We start from the raw sequence: 14,202 nt of genomic DNA, 5'->3' as shown, positions 1-14,202 counted from the left end.
GCGGAGTCAAGAAAGATTCAGGTCTGTTTCACTGACAGTGGTTCGACAATGAGTCGCTCAATACTTGCTGAACACAGATCTACTAATTCCATTGGGGTCCAAACCTTTGCCCCACTGCTGGCAGCCATACAATATATTGCCAGTGATGAGCACCAGTGACTGGACGCATGTGCCACAGTCAGTGACAGGCCGACGTCGGCTCAGGCTTATGAGCCTCGTGAGCACAGTGCTGGTTCAATTAATTCTACTTGGATGGGAAATGGGAGCCAGCGGGGGCCATTCCCAACTGGCAAGCTGCAATCGTGCTTCAGTGTAACTTTTACAAGGCCACACACTGTGACAGTCAAACACCAGTGCACAGAGTACTCACGATGACACATTCAGGTTCCTCACTTTTGTGCGCAGAGAGTCCACCCTGGACTTGGCCACCTTGTTTGCTGGGGAGTACGACAGCGCCTCCTCATAAGCCTTCAGAGCCTGCACCACACAAATGGTTCAACGGCCTATGAGACTCGCACATCATGGCACAAAATCTTCAACCCCAGGTAATCACATAGACCGTCGTCGTTACAAAACTGTGCTGTCTTTGTCGTTTCCAGCAGACTCCCCACAGTCATGATGTCACAGCCCAATAGAGACAGACAGGCGCTGCTTCGCCTGCTGGTTTTTAATGAGACTCCCACTGGGCTCTCTTGCGCATCAAGCGCACAGGGTCATGGCAAAGCATGCAGAGCAGCAGCTGGAGTATCCATAGATTTCCCAGATCAAGTGTACCTTAGATTAGGCCAATTATTAGATGAGAACAAGATTTTTAAGAGTTGGGCACCTGATCCAAGTCCTTGGCCTTCTCATAGGCGTCTCCCAGGTTGTTCCAGGCGGTGACATAGCCCGGCTGAAGCTCCACTGCCTTCCTATAGTTCTTCAGCGCCAGCTCCGTCCGCTGCATGTTGAAGTAGGCAAAGCCAAGCGCGTTGTGCACCTGCGATCACATGGCGCTGAGTCATCACGCTGCGCCATTATCATCATACACGATTTTCCTGCCTTGCAAGGTACATCTGCAGACAAGCTGCAATTAAAGGCTTGCAATATATCCTACCCCTTGATGGACTCGTAATCCACGCAAGGCCTTATCAATCGTGGGCACGGTGCTCAGTTGCTGCGCCATGCACGCAGGAAATACAGCGACAATGTGAGTCTTGTTGATAGGGCCATTGGGCACTAATGGCATTAAGCGCAGCAAGAGATGGCGCTTGCTGTTGATGTGTGCCATTCGTAATAAGCAGGCATGTCAAGATTTTCTTGCAGCGTCCAGTAACCACTCCTGCCTCAGAGCAAATCTGAGGGCAAGAGGCTTGCGCCACTCAACAGCCGGGCAATGTGCCTGATATCAAAGCTGCCCCTTTCAAGACTGCAGAGGTGACAATCCTCCGATCAGCAAGCAAAGCAGTCATGGGCTTGCACCTGTGCCAACTCCTCTGGCTCGCTGTCCCATATCCGGCTGGCTTTCTCCAGGTTCTTTGTGGCCTGTGTGTACAGCTTCTTGCGCAGCAAAATTACTCCGAGCTCGAAGAAATCCTGCAAATGCCACAGCCAAAACTTGTGAGCGGGATGTGAAATTTTCTTTCGTTTGGGGATTATTACTAATTGAGAACATTATCTTGTGTCCTGTGTGGCACTGTATGCAAGGGTGGCAGCAGAAGCATGCAGGTCCTTGCAGTCAAAAGTTTTGCGCTTGCTGCAAGTTCTACATGAGCGGCTGCCCACCTCGCAAGTGGCATCGTTGGTGCGAATCCTCTCTCCCAGCACCTTTGCTGCCTCTTCAAGCTCTCGTCGTACAAGAACCTGTGTGAAGGAAAACAATTTCACTGGATTTCTTCACAAAAAGCCTGCTGCATGCCCTTGTCTTCCCTTTCGCACTAGGCGCATGCCATTGCGAAGAATCACGCTCAGCTTGCATGCACCTCTGCACTCATTAACACAATGCAGGGCATGATCTTTTGCCGAACAAGCAGGGGCTGTGTACCTGGCGGACTACAAGGTAAGCGCCAACAACCACGAAGCCCAGTAAGGTGATCAGATACAGCAGCTGCACTGGGGCCTCCAGTCCATCTCCGAGCTCGCCAAGCACTGCATTTGCTGCTGCATGACTGCTGAACACCTGGTCATGCAACTCTGCGCTGAGATTTAGCGGCCCTGCCAAGCCTGCCGCTGTCCTGGTGGACGCCCTGAGCTTTCTGCAGGGCTGCTGTTGTCTGCAAGGCCATCTGACGCCTGTGAATTATGACAAAAACGGGTCTATCAAGGGGCTATTACAAGTAGGGAGCGACAGAAATTTCATTTCTATGCATTTCGACTCTTTGACAGTGGCGATCAATTTTCATGCGACCTGATCATGAATTGCTTGCACTGCGATGACTCCGTACAAGCCAACAAGAGGTGGTGTCACACAGAACTCACCCTGCGAAGATATCAAGCTACATCTTGAGATCATACAGGAAGGCTGCGCAATGTACTCCTGCCGTCTGCTGATGCACAAAGTAGTTTGAGCTGACGCGCCACATTGATGGCTTGTGCCGCAGGCCTGCATGCCTGTCATGCTTCTCTGAAATATGTCCATTTTCTATTTTGGGAGAATAAAGTATTCGTATATCGATATGTTGCTGCAGGTCCTAGTCTTGATTCCATTAATTGCAGATACATCGGATTGGATAAAGCAGAAGATGAGACGGGACCGCGTGGAACCACCCCAATTGCAATCCACCCACTCATGCACGTGCTTCTAATTAGACACTATCTCATAATACCATTACGCAACATTTCAGACCACCAGAAGTTTCCTGCGCCAGCAGTCATTCAGATTGCAGCTGTAATTTCTGCTAAACTTATCAGGAATTGCTTGTTGAACGTCGCTGCCATCCATCGATCAAGCATTCGAGCTAGCGCCGACGTCAAGACCAGCAAGAAGATTTTTTTGTTCCTTAGCAAACTAGCACAATGAATATCAACGGAGGACAAGACTGGGATACCGTGGTGATCCGGAAGAAGGCTCCCAAAGCCGGGACAGTGAACAAGGACAAGGTGGTCAATGACGCTCTGCGAGCAGGAGCGCAGATAGAGGCTGTCAAAAAGTTTGGGGCTGGTGCAAACAAGGTCACCGGCGCTGGCAAGGACGCGGCTAAACTCGATAGGGAGACAGAAGAACTGCATCACGATCGGTGCGTGGCGTTGCTCTTTGAATCTCCGTTGAAAACGCTTGATCAGAGATCAGAGCAGCTTCTGTGTTTGTAGCAACGCAAAGCCTGCTTCTAATTGCAGCACTGTGCGTAACCTTAACGTCACACCTCTTTACAGCGGCAAGTGAAGAGATGCATTGCTCGAGGTGTCAATATTGTGGGGTGACTCTGTACAAAATGACATTTCTCTGTGTCGTGGCTTGCCACCAGTTGTAAATGGCTGTCTTATTGTCAGCGGTGCCTGTATCTTCTCTGTGCATCCTGCTGACATTTATATGCCATGTATGTGCCTGCAGCGTGCCAACAGAGCTGAAGAAGCGGATACAAACAGCGAGGCTAGAAAAGAAGCTCACTCAGGCGCAGCTGGGGCAGCTCATCAATGAGAAGCCAAATGTAAGTCCAGCAACTTCGCCGGCTCCTCCACCAAGCTCACTAGCATAGATACCCAGCATGCAATCACTCAGAGACCTGCTTGTGTCCTGCTGATACATTACTGGTGTGCCTGCTGCTGGCATCAGTTCTGCTTGCGTGTGTGCAAGTGTGCTCAGCTGTCTTGGCCTGATCCAAATGTCAACTGGTACTGCAGACCTGAATGTGGCTTCCTGATACATTGCGTGAAGTTGTCAATGTTCTGCTCCTGGCATCAATTCTGCTTCTGTATGCGCGAGTGTGCATAGGTGTCTTGGGGGTGAGTCTGCCTGAACAAGCTGTTGACTGGTTCTGTGGCATTTCTGTGCAGGTGATTCAGGAGTATGAGAATGGCAAAGCTATTCCTGCGCCAGCTGTGCTGTCCAAGCTGTCTCGCGTGTTGGGAGTGCAACTGAGTGTGAAGAAGAAGTGATGCAGTCCAATGGCCGTCTCTGTATCCCTACTTATGCAGCAGAACAGAACTGTAACCGATGGTATTAGTGAGCAGCACAAACGCACTCCGGAGCTTTTCATAGAGCAGCAGATACAGGAGCTCTGCTATAGTCTTCTAGGGGCGTCAATGGTGCATGCAAGATTGCACAGCAGTGTGGGGGTGCTTCGAGTAATTCAGCCACTTGCGGTCCCAAAAAATTGTAGTAAGGATGTGGGACTGGTAAATGACCTGACGTGTGCATCATGCATGCCTTAGTCTAGCTCACCAAATGGATGCCATGGGCTCGAGTTCGGTCTCCTATTCTTTGTGCTATCTGCAAATTCCTTTTGAGACTGCTCGAGCGTGACCTTGCAGCGCGCTCTTGAGCTTTGAGTCCGCGCCTGAACATGTAACATTAACGCTGCTGCTGTGTTCTTTATCTTGAATGAGAACTTCCAGAAATTAGTATTCTGATGGTGCTGAGTGCACCTATGCACTGCATTTACTGTGCCGCAGGCACACTGGGTGAGTTTGCAAAGGTGTGTTCACATCGCATTACTTCAGCCTACCGAGCTACTAGGCAGCCATGCACCTGAAGCTGGCATGCAGAGTCATCAGATCTATGGAAGTGTGCCAGTGGCCTGCATGCAGGATGTGCAACCATGGGATGCGAAATGCTATTTACATCAGGCAACATTGCTTAACAGATCACTGCCTCAGCACAACATCATCCATTGATTGAGCACTCAGGCTGAGTGATTGTCAAATATGTGTTCCACAGGCAGAGAATGCATCCTTACTGATCCAGGGCAGCTTTTGAGCTGAGCACCCCTTTTACGAAGCAAACAAAGAACACCAAATCCTCAGTTCTGACCAGGGACTTGAACCCCAAACTGACCCCCGCCCCTGCACTCACATTTTCCATGGCTCGATTGCACGGCCTTAGCTCAAGATATGTGCGGAACTCTGCCAGTGCAGGGCCAGAGGCACAGCATTCCCTCTTCTACTCAATACAATAATCATTTCTGCGCATGCAACGCTGCGCAACCAATGTTCTTGGACATGCCAACTGAATTTTTGACACCCACTAGCCCTCAGAACAGCCCATGCAATACCACGAGCGACTCTTCAGAAGCTGACAACAGATGTTCCTGACACTTCACACCAACCCCATGCGCCCGTCCCTCTTATCTGCTGCCTTCACACAGCCCAACACCTTTGCAGACAGCCGGTGCTGACACACCCTCCTTTGACATTGCGGCCGACGGGACAGCAGATGTAGCGCCTCACTCTACGGCAGTCAGCCCAACACATCTGCACACAGCCGTTGCAGAAAGGCCGTGCTGTGACATTGCAGCTGATTGACAGCAGATGTTGTGCCTCCACACAGCTCAACACCTGTGAAGACAGCCGGTGCAGAGAGGCCATCCTCTGGCATTGCAGCTGAGGGGAAGCTCAGGGGAAGCGGTAGGGGAAGCTGCAGGTGAAGCTGCCTCACTCTTCGGCGGCCAGCTGGGTGCGGAAGGTGTCAATGAGGTTGTTCATGTATTTGGCAATGGGGTTGTAGAAGTAGTCTGGGTACAGGCGGGAGGCCTCAACGTCCTTGGGGCCCAGAGGGGTTGTCACGCCGTCCACAGTGAACGTCTTCTGCAGCTGCAGGAGAGTCTTCTTGATCGGGTCCTCGGCAGCTGCACAGGCCAGACAAAGTGCTTCTGTCAGTTCCTTGCATGTTATCACTGCAAATGTCAAATCCAAGCACTGCCTGTGCATCCTGGAATGATGGCTTAAGCCACAAGAAGCTCCAGATCATCAAAGCTGACCAGAGCTCTGCACTCTTGAAGAGAGGGTACTGCCTGTTGCAATGCAGATAGCACCGGAATAATGCCAACAGCCAATCTCCTGATTGGTCACAATCCAAGCACTGGCAGAGCAGAACACATCATCATGAAGGGTGCTTCCTTCGATATGCTATGCAGCCATGCATGGACACACGCTTGAACCACTCAAATTGCAAAATCGGCAGCGCACATGCGTTAAATTAAAGTTCAAAATGACGGTCAGATCAGGCGCAGGGGGCGCACATGCGATGCGCTGCTCGAGGTCGGCGTTGGACACGAAGGCGCGGTCGAGGCGCGAGCCGATGCAGAGCTGGCGGAAGATCTTGTCCTCCCAGATGTACGCCATGTCATGCTGACTCAGCGCGTTCAGCGGCGGCCGCACGTGCATCTGCCGGTTGAGCGTGCGCGAGTCGCCAATTGCGCGCGCTGCGTACGCGGCGATGTCCCCCTCCACGTTCATCACCACTGCACATCAGCTATGGGTTCTCATGGCAGGTATTTGAATCTTAAATTTTGAAGCCGGAGATGAGTAACATGTATTTGACAGTGACTATGCCCTGCTGGGCAGAGGGAGGGCAAGCACAGCACATACTTGGGCTGGGTCAGGGTCAGCGAAATCTGCAAAGACGATGCATGAATGTTTTTCTGGCCCTGCGTTTGCAATGCTGTTTGCATGAGAACCCAGGTACCCATCTCCTTTGCGAGCTCACTCTCTGCAAAAGTGATAAAATAGGACGGTGACTGGTGTGCGCTTGAGCAGAGGAGCACTCAGCAGCAAAGGGGACAGGAAGCAGGAGGACAGAGGGGCGCACGTTTGGTGCGGCCGGTGCCGTAGAAGGGGACCTTATTGGCGGTGGAGGGCGAGGGGGGGACCCTGTTCTTCTGCCCCAGCTCCCCCAGGCCGTTGGCCCAGTAGGAGGCAAATCCGTAGGACACGATATAGGTGTACAGAACTCCCGAGGCCTCCAAGGCCGCTCTCACCTCCGCCTTGGGGCCGAACAAAAGCGGCGCACTGGCCTCACCTGCGCGCACATGCCGCCACATCAGTATCCCTTGTTTGACACCTCACCAGCGCGCATGTGCCGGCCCATCAGTAATCGATGTTTGACACTCACCAGCGCGGCGGCACAGTAATCATTGTTTGACACCTCAACAGCGCCGCATATGTAACCAGTATTTGATATAATAGAAATTCCAACTTTTGCTGTATGCCGGCATGCGCGCTCAAAATGCACCTTTTGACCCTCCCATGCAGCAAAATCCTTCCCCCTTCATGCCAATTGCAGGAGTTTCTATGGTGTGTGCTTCATTTTGAAGCAGTCACTTGCATTGTACAGAAGGCTACCAGTGCAGCAAAGGCCAGTGGTTCACAAAGTTGCAGGTAGAAGTGGAACGAAGCTCACCGACAGCGCCAAAGACGCTGAACTCGGAGGGCATGAATTGCTTGATGGTGCCGGCTTCCTTTGCTGCAGCCACCAGCTTCGTTTGGGCGGTCATAGCGGGGCCATTCACTGCAGAGACCACCTGTTTGGCAACACCATCAAGTCAGGCAGAAGGAGCTGAGGTGCCGAAATATGCTGGCCATCGGATCGAGCGGACTCGCCACTACGAAAGCATTGCACTCTTGTCGAAAAATTACTCGCATCAGGAGCATGAATTAACGCGCGCAATCTTCGCAAGGCAACCTGTCCCCAATGCTACAACGATAGTACTCACAAAGATTTCCTCGATGTCCAGCTGGGGAACAATTGGTCGACATTGTTCGTGACATTTACTGTGAAGAAAGAGACTAGCAATGAACGATGTTGAGAACAAGTGCCAACCTACCACTTCAACGGTCTTAAGCAGGGCCACCAGATCCTTGTGATCGGACTCCAGGCTGCCGGTCTTGATCTGCACGCCGGCCGCCTTCAGGCCCTCGACGGTCTCCTTCTTCTTGGCGAGGCTATCCTCGCTGACTAGGGCGGTCACCTGGTGGCCCAACTTGACGGCCTCCTTGGCGATCAGGTTGCCCAGGAATCCGGTAGCACCAACGATAAGTACCTTCACCATCTTGTACCGCTGAAAGACTCCCTTGGTATTTGTACAAGCAAAATTCGAACGTCGATCGATCAGAATATTGAAGACAAGCAGGTAGTAGGGATGTCGATCATCAATGAGCCGGGCGTCATGGTTTCTGGGTATGGGATAATCTTCAATCCAAACCGCAGCCTCCCAGGTGTGACAGTCCAAGGTTGGTTTGAGATCTTCCTGATCCAGGTGCATCTGAAGTTTGCCAACCTTCCAGGAGCAAGAAAGCCGCTTGCAAGTCTGATTCGGCTTCTATCCGTGGCCAGGGCTTTGCAGTGCACTGCATGCAGTGTGTAATTACCGTAATTACAGTGTGACATGTGTGATCTTATACCAGGATGGCCCATTGGCCACTGGCACTTGGCAAGCCGGGTTTGCTTGAAGCCGATTGTGTGGGACTGCCAACCTGAATATGCCATGCAAGCAGGGCTTGTCACTGGTGTGATACGCACCTCGGGAGAGTTGTTTACGCCTAAGCATACTGATAATCGCTGACGTCACGGTGATGTCTACACCTCCAGTGGACCCAGAAACTCACATACTATGCTAGTAGCAAGTCATGCTTGCAGACAGTCTACCCAGTTCAAATGTTGTTTCTGAGCGCACATTATCTGGCACATTAGTCGTCTCGAGAGTCTGCGCCGCTGGCTCAAGAATCAAGAAACGGCGACAAATTCAGGTTGCCAAGACACAGCTGCCCCACTTTTCAGGACACCGCACTGCCTCAGGCTCCTAAAGCTCACATTGATATTCAGCTGCACTAGACTGACGCACAGCCCGAGCTCCTGGCCATGTCGGCGCCGGTCATTATTTTGCCTTGGGCCGTATTCCAAGACACAGCTGTGTCACTCTGCAGGCCAACGCCCTGCCTCAGGCCTCCAGAGCTCAAGCCTATTAGACATACTTGATTGTACTTAGCTGACGCACAGCCAGCACTCCTGGCGATCATGGCGCCTGTCACAGCTTTGCTTCGGGCTCTGGACAGCGCTTGAGGATCCATTCTTTGAGCGTCCTGGCGGCTTCTTCCTTCTCTGGGCCCATCAGCAGCTCGTGAAAGCCCCCGGGAAACTCCCTTAGCTCCTTGTCCTTGCTGGCTGCAGCCGCCAGCAGCCTCTTCACTGCCTGCGCAGACCGCCAGACCAAGTTACTGCAGTGCTCATATTAAAACCCGCGATAAGAAATTATATTTGACCAAGAAGGTGGATAAATCAGTAGATACGCGCACTGTCAATTTCGAAGCATTCATTAGCATTTAGACCTCCGCTCACAGCAACAGTCTAGCAACGCCCCCTGAAGTTGATCCACTGATGCAGCACTCATTAAGCCTTGAAGATTTCAGTGATGGTCATCACTCTCTATTGAAATGATGAAAAACCCAATGCAACTCTGCTGTACAGATGTCTGCTTTGTCCATGCGGCCATTTTCTCCGCAAGACAGCCCTTTCCCCCTTCTTTCCGCTCGCACTGCCTCTCTTAAACTCTTACTACCCAATTCATTATGGGTAATGGGCACTCGCCGTGTAGCTGGTGATCTTGTCGGCTGTCCCATGGATTGCCAAGATGGGTGTTTTGAGCAGAGCCTCCTTTCGCTGCACGTCCCTGAAGCCCTTGAGGATCTCGTTTGCAGTGCGCGCGCGCAAGTCCCCCACAAAATTCAGGGGATCCTCCGCAAAATGCTTCACCTGTGTGGACCCGCAGCACAGCCGGTTAAGCCCCTGCATCTGCAAAGTAGCTCTGGACAGGGACAGAGCGCCGCAAGTTTTCAATGTTATGAGATCAACTGCATGCTTTCCCTGCGATAGCAAGGAGGCAAGGCGAGTCTGCAGACAAGTCACAATAGGCCCAAGGAAAACCTGCAAGCTGTTTAACAACTGGCAAAGAAATTCTTTTTACCAAGTCAGGCCTGCTACAGTATACCAGACGCAAAGACAGTTGAGGATTTCCTCGCTGCCCTGTCGCAGCCCTTCAAATAGGTTCTTCAGGCCATGAAAGGTGGAGCGGACACAGTCTCACCACTTGAGGCCTTCTACAATACACCAGATGCGTACACCAGATGCAAAGATTGCTGCAGATCTCATTGTGCAGCCTTCACGGATCCTATTTGACAGCCCTTCAAATCAGTTCCTCAGGGCTGAAAGTGATGAGTGAAAGACAGGGAGTGAAACCCAGGCTCACCACTTCAGGGTCATTGCTGATGTTCTCCAGAGGGACTGCAGGCACTATCTTGGCCCGAGGCAGCAGCGTTGCCAACAATCCCCCGATTGGCGCCTGCAACCTGCGCACAGCACAGCCCATACCCATCAATCTTTTCATAAGTACAGTAGCTACTTGCTTGTAGCTCCATTAATCTCAAGGATCACACGCCTCCTCATGCCGTGCAACGTCTCTGGCTGATCAGTGGCAGGTCATACTTTCCCTTTTCTTTGGCCTGGCCAAACCAAACCAGAGCCCAGGATTGGCAAGTTGCATAACCCTGAGCTGCTAGAGAAGATCTCAACGGAGTTATTCATAAAGGCTTCACAATTCTTGCACGACCCCTGAGTTTGGTGAAACTGCCAGTGAAGTGTTAAATGGAGAGGCAGAGGATAGGGGGCATGGGGCGGACCTGAGCACAAGGGTCCACTCTACATCGATGGCTGCTGAGCACAGGATGAGGCCTGCCCAGGCGCTCTGGTCTCTCAGCACGAGGTGTGTTGCTATGAGGCCGCCCATGGACTGGCCAGCAGCTATGCAAGGGATGTCTGGGCTGTACTGCTGCCGTATCCGCCTGGCAAAGTCTTCACTGTCGTCCACCTGTGCAGGCGCACCTTACATTGTGACAACGCCATTTCGTCACACCTTGCAGGCTTCCTGTGCTGACTAGGGAGTCAAGCAATAGCGTCCAGCAGCAGAGTGAAGATTGATGCTCCTTACAAGATAGTTGAAGTCCCCAACAAGGGCTCGATCCCGGGGATCCTTTGGCTCTGACAGGCCATGCCCATGATGGTCGTAGCCGTACACAGCGATGCCTGCTTCAGCAAGCTCCCGATGCACTGCAAAGTCACAGATGTAATGCTCAATAATATGCAAGCGTGTATCCATTGCGCTTGTCCTGGGAACTCCAGAGACAGAGATTTCCAAACTGGTCAACAGCTCAATTTGCCCGCTGTGAATTCAACATCTGCCATTGGAATATTTACATCAATCATGGGACACGATAACAGCATACTTGAGACAAGGATTGCTCCATTCCTATTGCCATTGCTTACCTCGTTCGTAACGACCTATGTGTTCTCCATACCCATGGTGGAAGAAGAGCACTGCTTTTGGCCTGGGTAGATTTTCTGGAAGATATGCAACAGTACTGATCTGCTGATTGCGTTTATTTGTGAACGAGCTTCTCTCTGACTGCACCATCAGAGTTATTGGAAGCTTTGAACAGCGATTCAATCTTGAATTCACACCCCTTTTATACACAAATGGCAAACAAATGTTTTTCTGAAGAAAATTTGCATCCTTCATGTTACTGTCATTCCAAGAAAACATCGAAGTGATTGCGCTCATGCTTTCGTTGTCAGGGTTCTAGCTAATTATATCTCTTGAGAAAGGGTCTTGAAAGAGGGCTTCATGATGCACCTCGGAACCGCTCGCCGACATCAATTTGATCGGTCTCCGGAATCGTGATCATTTGAAACAGCGCTTAGACGATATTAGCAGTGTTCCACACAGTTTAGTGGGAGCAGACGTGGGCTAGGATGGGTCTTTACGACGAGGTGGAGATCGAGGATATGGAGTGGAACGAGGAGCTGGAGGCCTTCACGTACTCGTGCCCGTGTGGCGATCTGTTTCAGATAACTCTGGTATGATTTCACTTGCACACACTGAGCTGATTTGCAAACTGATTGCCCACTTTTGCTCGTGCATCACTATATTCTTGCAGTGTCTCTTCCACGCCCTGTGGACCTCACTCAGTGATTCCATTATAATGACAATTTGACATGCTTTTTATGTTTCTAATTTCGCATGTATTTCATTTGTTTCGCAGAAAGAGCTGGCTGCTGGCGAGGACATTGCAAAGTGTCCCAGCTGCTCCTTGTACGTGCAAGTCATCTACGATCAGGTGCACGTGCATTTTTCTTATACCCTTCAACATACCTCCTGCTAGTGTTGCTTGCTGCTAGTGTTTGTCCTCATGTGGACATGGATGTCCTGCAGCCTAAAGCGCGAAAGTGCTCTGCAGTATGCTGTTCTCGAGCTCATCTCTGGCCATAACCCATGTTTGTCTGATGGCAGGCGGCCATTGCTGCTAAGTGTCGGGAGGGAGGCTCCAACATTGAGGGCAAGGCTCTTGCAATTCCTGTGTCCTAGATGGCTTCTGCTCTGCAGAGCAGGAGTCTCCAGGCGCCAAGCAGCAGGGATAGGAGTTTGGCGGCAAATTTGGCATTGTAATGGTCCAGTGGTTGGAGCACTTGTACACCACTAAGCAGCAGATGCTAGTCAGCAAGCTGATGCAGACACAAACCGATGAGCGAACTTTTCTGAACGACTTGGAGTTGAATGCATTCTGCATGGATACAAGGCAGACCTTGAATTTGATTTCAGCAGGGGACATGATTAGAGCAGCTGTAGATCATGCAAACAGAGACAAGTTGCCAGGGCAACGTGACCAGTCTTAGTGTCAAGACATGCGTATGCTGTGCTTGCGAACTTTCCTGCAGATGTCAGGTTGTGGAGAGCAATTGTTTGCTGAGAGTGTCAGCGCTTTGATAAAAGAGTCAGAGATTTTGTGTACTTTTTTTTGGATGTGACTTTGGCCCGGACACGTAGAGGCGGGGTGATTCAGGTTGCATATGCCTCAGTGCCTGCATAGAGCAGCATCAGTGCAAATCGAGGATGCGTGTGCGACTCCTCAAGTGTAGTAGGCCAGTGTGCACAAGCAGATGGTGTCCTGCAATGTTCTTAAAGTTCCAAAGTCCGTGGAGGAGCACGTGCGCACCTTATGTAGAGGAGCTCCGTAGTGCAGTGACTGTGTGATTTGGGAAAAGCCGGCGATGGGCTGCCGACAAGCAGCATGAGCTTCTGACCAGCAGAGTGTCAGCCGTCCGAGAGGGGTACTGTACACATGTGCATGCATATTATTAATGGCACATCCTGCCAGGAGGCAAGGTGTGTCCTGCAGGCCAGCTGCAGGTACAGGATGCCATACTCCTACTCCTCAATGGACTCGCCAGATCCAAGCAAGACCCAATCAACCGTGGGCACGGCGCTGAGTATTTTGTACCGCCCCCAGCCAGCCGTGGGCATATGCTGCACAGCAAAAAGACTTTAACGCTGCCACATCAAAGGCAACGCTCGTGAGCTAATACCATTCCCAGTGAGGTTCAGCCCAGTCTGAGACCATTGCCAGACAGGATCCAGACAATATTTCAAAATTAATTATCATGCAGTGTGCACTGTACCACAGTCAGTTGCAGCCGATGTACACTTATGCGGCACATCAACCGATAACAAATGCATCCTTGATATCAGGGGGCACTCTTTTTATCTTCTAGATCTTCTTCTGGACCTCTTCTTCACTCACACATGAAGCCTTTCTACATCAGGGGTCTCAGGACACACAGGCAAGGAAGTTGCCATGCATGTGCACACGTAGGGCGATGGCGTTCCAGTCTTCATCGGATTACCAAATTTGTCCGCGACTGATGTAAGGTTTGAGCCGCATTCAGATGAGACATGGTGATGCTGCAATCGATGCACCTTGCACTGGCATGCTCTAATTCGGGACGGCGTCGCGCTTGAGGATAGGTGGCGTGCATAGGGCCGATGTAGATCCCCGAATACAATCATAAACCTCGACGCCGGCATTCACAGTACCAGCGAACAAATGCAATATATTAGGCATTGTGGGACGCCATTATTCCCATTGCCGCGTGATTCAGGCATTTGAGAAGCGGTGCGCTTCGTCGTACATCAGCCCAATTCCCAAGGTATCAAAGCTGTCTTGTAAACGATGGTGGATCGTATCATGAACGAATACCAAAATCACAGACGTTTCAAAAACTTCTTGAGCCCCCAGCTGCAATAAAAATAAAGGAGCTCTCAAGTGTTTTCGCAACACTCATTTAGCACTTAGTGGCTTGCTGAAGCTGGTACTGCTCACGAAAGAAATGTGCAGCTTGATCAAATCAAATGATTTTGTGCTCGCCTTCAACAGGTGATCATTGGACGATAGGCTGATGGC

General features: G+C 51.1%; 5 protein-coding genes across 5 annotated transcripts; 2 read left to right on the top strand and 3 right to left on the bottom strand.

Moving 5' to 3' along the window:
- Positions 1 to 366: 366 nt before the first annotated feature.
- On the bottom strand, positions 367 to 2,264 carry COCSUDRAFT_42270 (TPR-like protein; the record flags this gene model as incomplete). Its single annotated transcript, XM_005647090.1, has 6 exons — positions 367 to 477; positions 827 to 979; positions 1,462 to 1,575; positions 1,765 to 1,842; positions 2,024 to 2,158; positions 2,223 to 2,264. 6 exons carry the CDS (start codon positions 2,262 to 2,264, stop codon positions 367 to 369), a joined length of 633 nt encoding a protein of 210 aa, XP_005647147.1.
- A 565-nt stretch (positions 2,265 to 2,829) lies between these two features.
- COCSUDRAFT_29279 (MBF1-domain-containing protein) lies at positions 2,830 to 4,502 on the top strand. Its single transcript, XM_005647089.1, has 3 exons — positions 2,830 to 3,215; positions 3,530 to 3,626; positions 3,973 to 4,502. Exons 1-3 carry the CDS (start codon positions 2,995 to 2,997, stop codon positions 4,072 to 4,074), a joined length of 420 nt encoding a protein of 139 aa, XP_005647146.1. The 5' UTR covers positions 2,830 to 2,994; the 3' UTR covers positions 4,075 to 4,502.
- Positions 4,503 to 4,737: 235 nt separating this feature from the next.
- On the bottom strand, positions 4,738 to 8,044 carry COCSUDRAFT_23909 (NmrA-like protein). The gene is made up of 5 exons (XM_005647088.1): positions 7,740 to 8,044; positions 7,316 to 7,436; positions 6,725 to 6,934; positions 6,156 to 6,377; positions 4,738 to 5,762 (listed from the first exon to the last, which is right to left on the bottom strand). The coding sequence occupies exons 1-5, from the start codon at positions 7,962 to 7,964 to the stop codon at positions 5,569 to 5,571; spliced, it is 972 nt and encodes a 323-aa protein (XP_005647145.1). The 5' UTR covers positions 7,965 to 8,044; the 3' UTR covers positions 4,738 to 5,568.
- Positions 8,045 to 8,939: 895 nt separating this feature from the next.
- COCSUDRAFT_16077 (alpha/beta-hydrolase) lies at positions 8,940 to 11,378 on the bottom strand (the record flags this gene model as incomplete). Its single annotated transcript, XM_005647087.1, has 6 exons — positions 8,940 to 9,100; positions 9,496 to 9,664; positions 10,158 to 10,257; positions 10,588 to 10,775; positions 10,896 to 11,014; positions 11,231 to 11,378. The coding sequence occupies 6 exons, from the start codon at positions 11,376 to 11,378 to the stop codon at positions 8,940 to 8,942; spliced, it is 885 nt and encodes a 294-aa protein (XP_005647144.1).
- A 338-nt stretch (positions 11,379 to 11,716) lies between these two features.
- COCSUDRAFT_16229 (zf-CSL-domain-containing protein) lies at positions 11,717 to 12,126 on the top strand (the record flags this gene model as incomplete). The annotated part of the gene is made up of 2 exons (XM_005647086.1): positions 11,717 to 11,821; positions 12,007 to 12,126. 2 exons carry the CDS (start codon positions 11,717 to 11,719, stop codon positions 12,124 to 12,126), a joined length of 225 nt encoding a protein of 74 aa, XP_005647143.1.
- Between the last annotated feature and the right edge of the window lie 2,076 nt (positions 12,127 to 14,202).

This window comes from Coccomyxa subellipsoidea (assembly GCF_000258705.1).
Source record: "Coccomyxa subellipsoidea C-169, whole genome shotgun sequence".
NCBI lineage: Eukaryota > Viridiplantae > Chlorophyta > Trebouxiophyceae > Coccomyxaceae > Coccomyxa > Coccomyxa subellipsoidea.
Note: the sequence above shows the minus strand (reverse complement) of the source record. Positions and strands in the feature narration are given on the sequence as shown.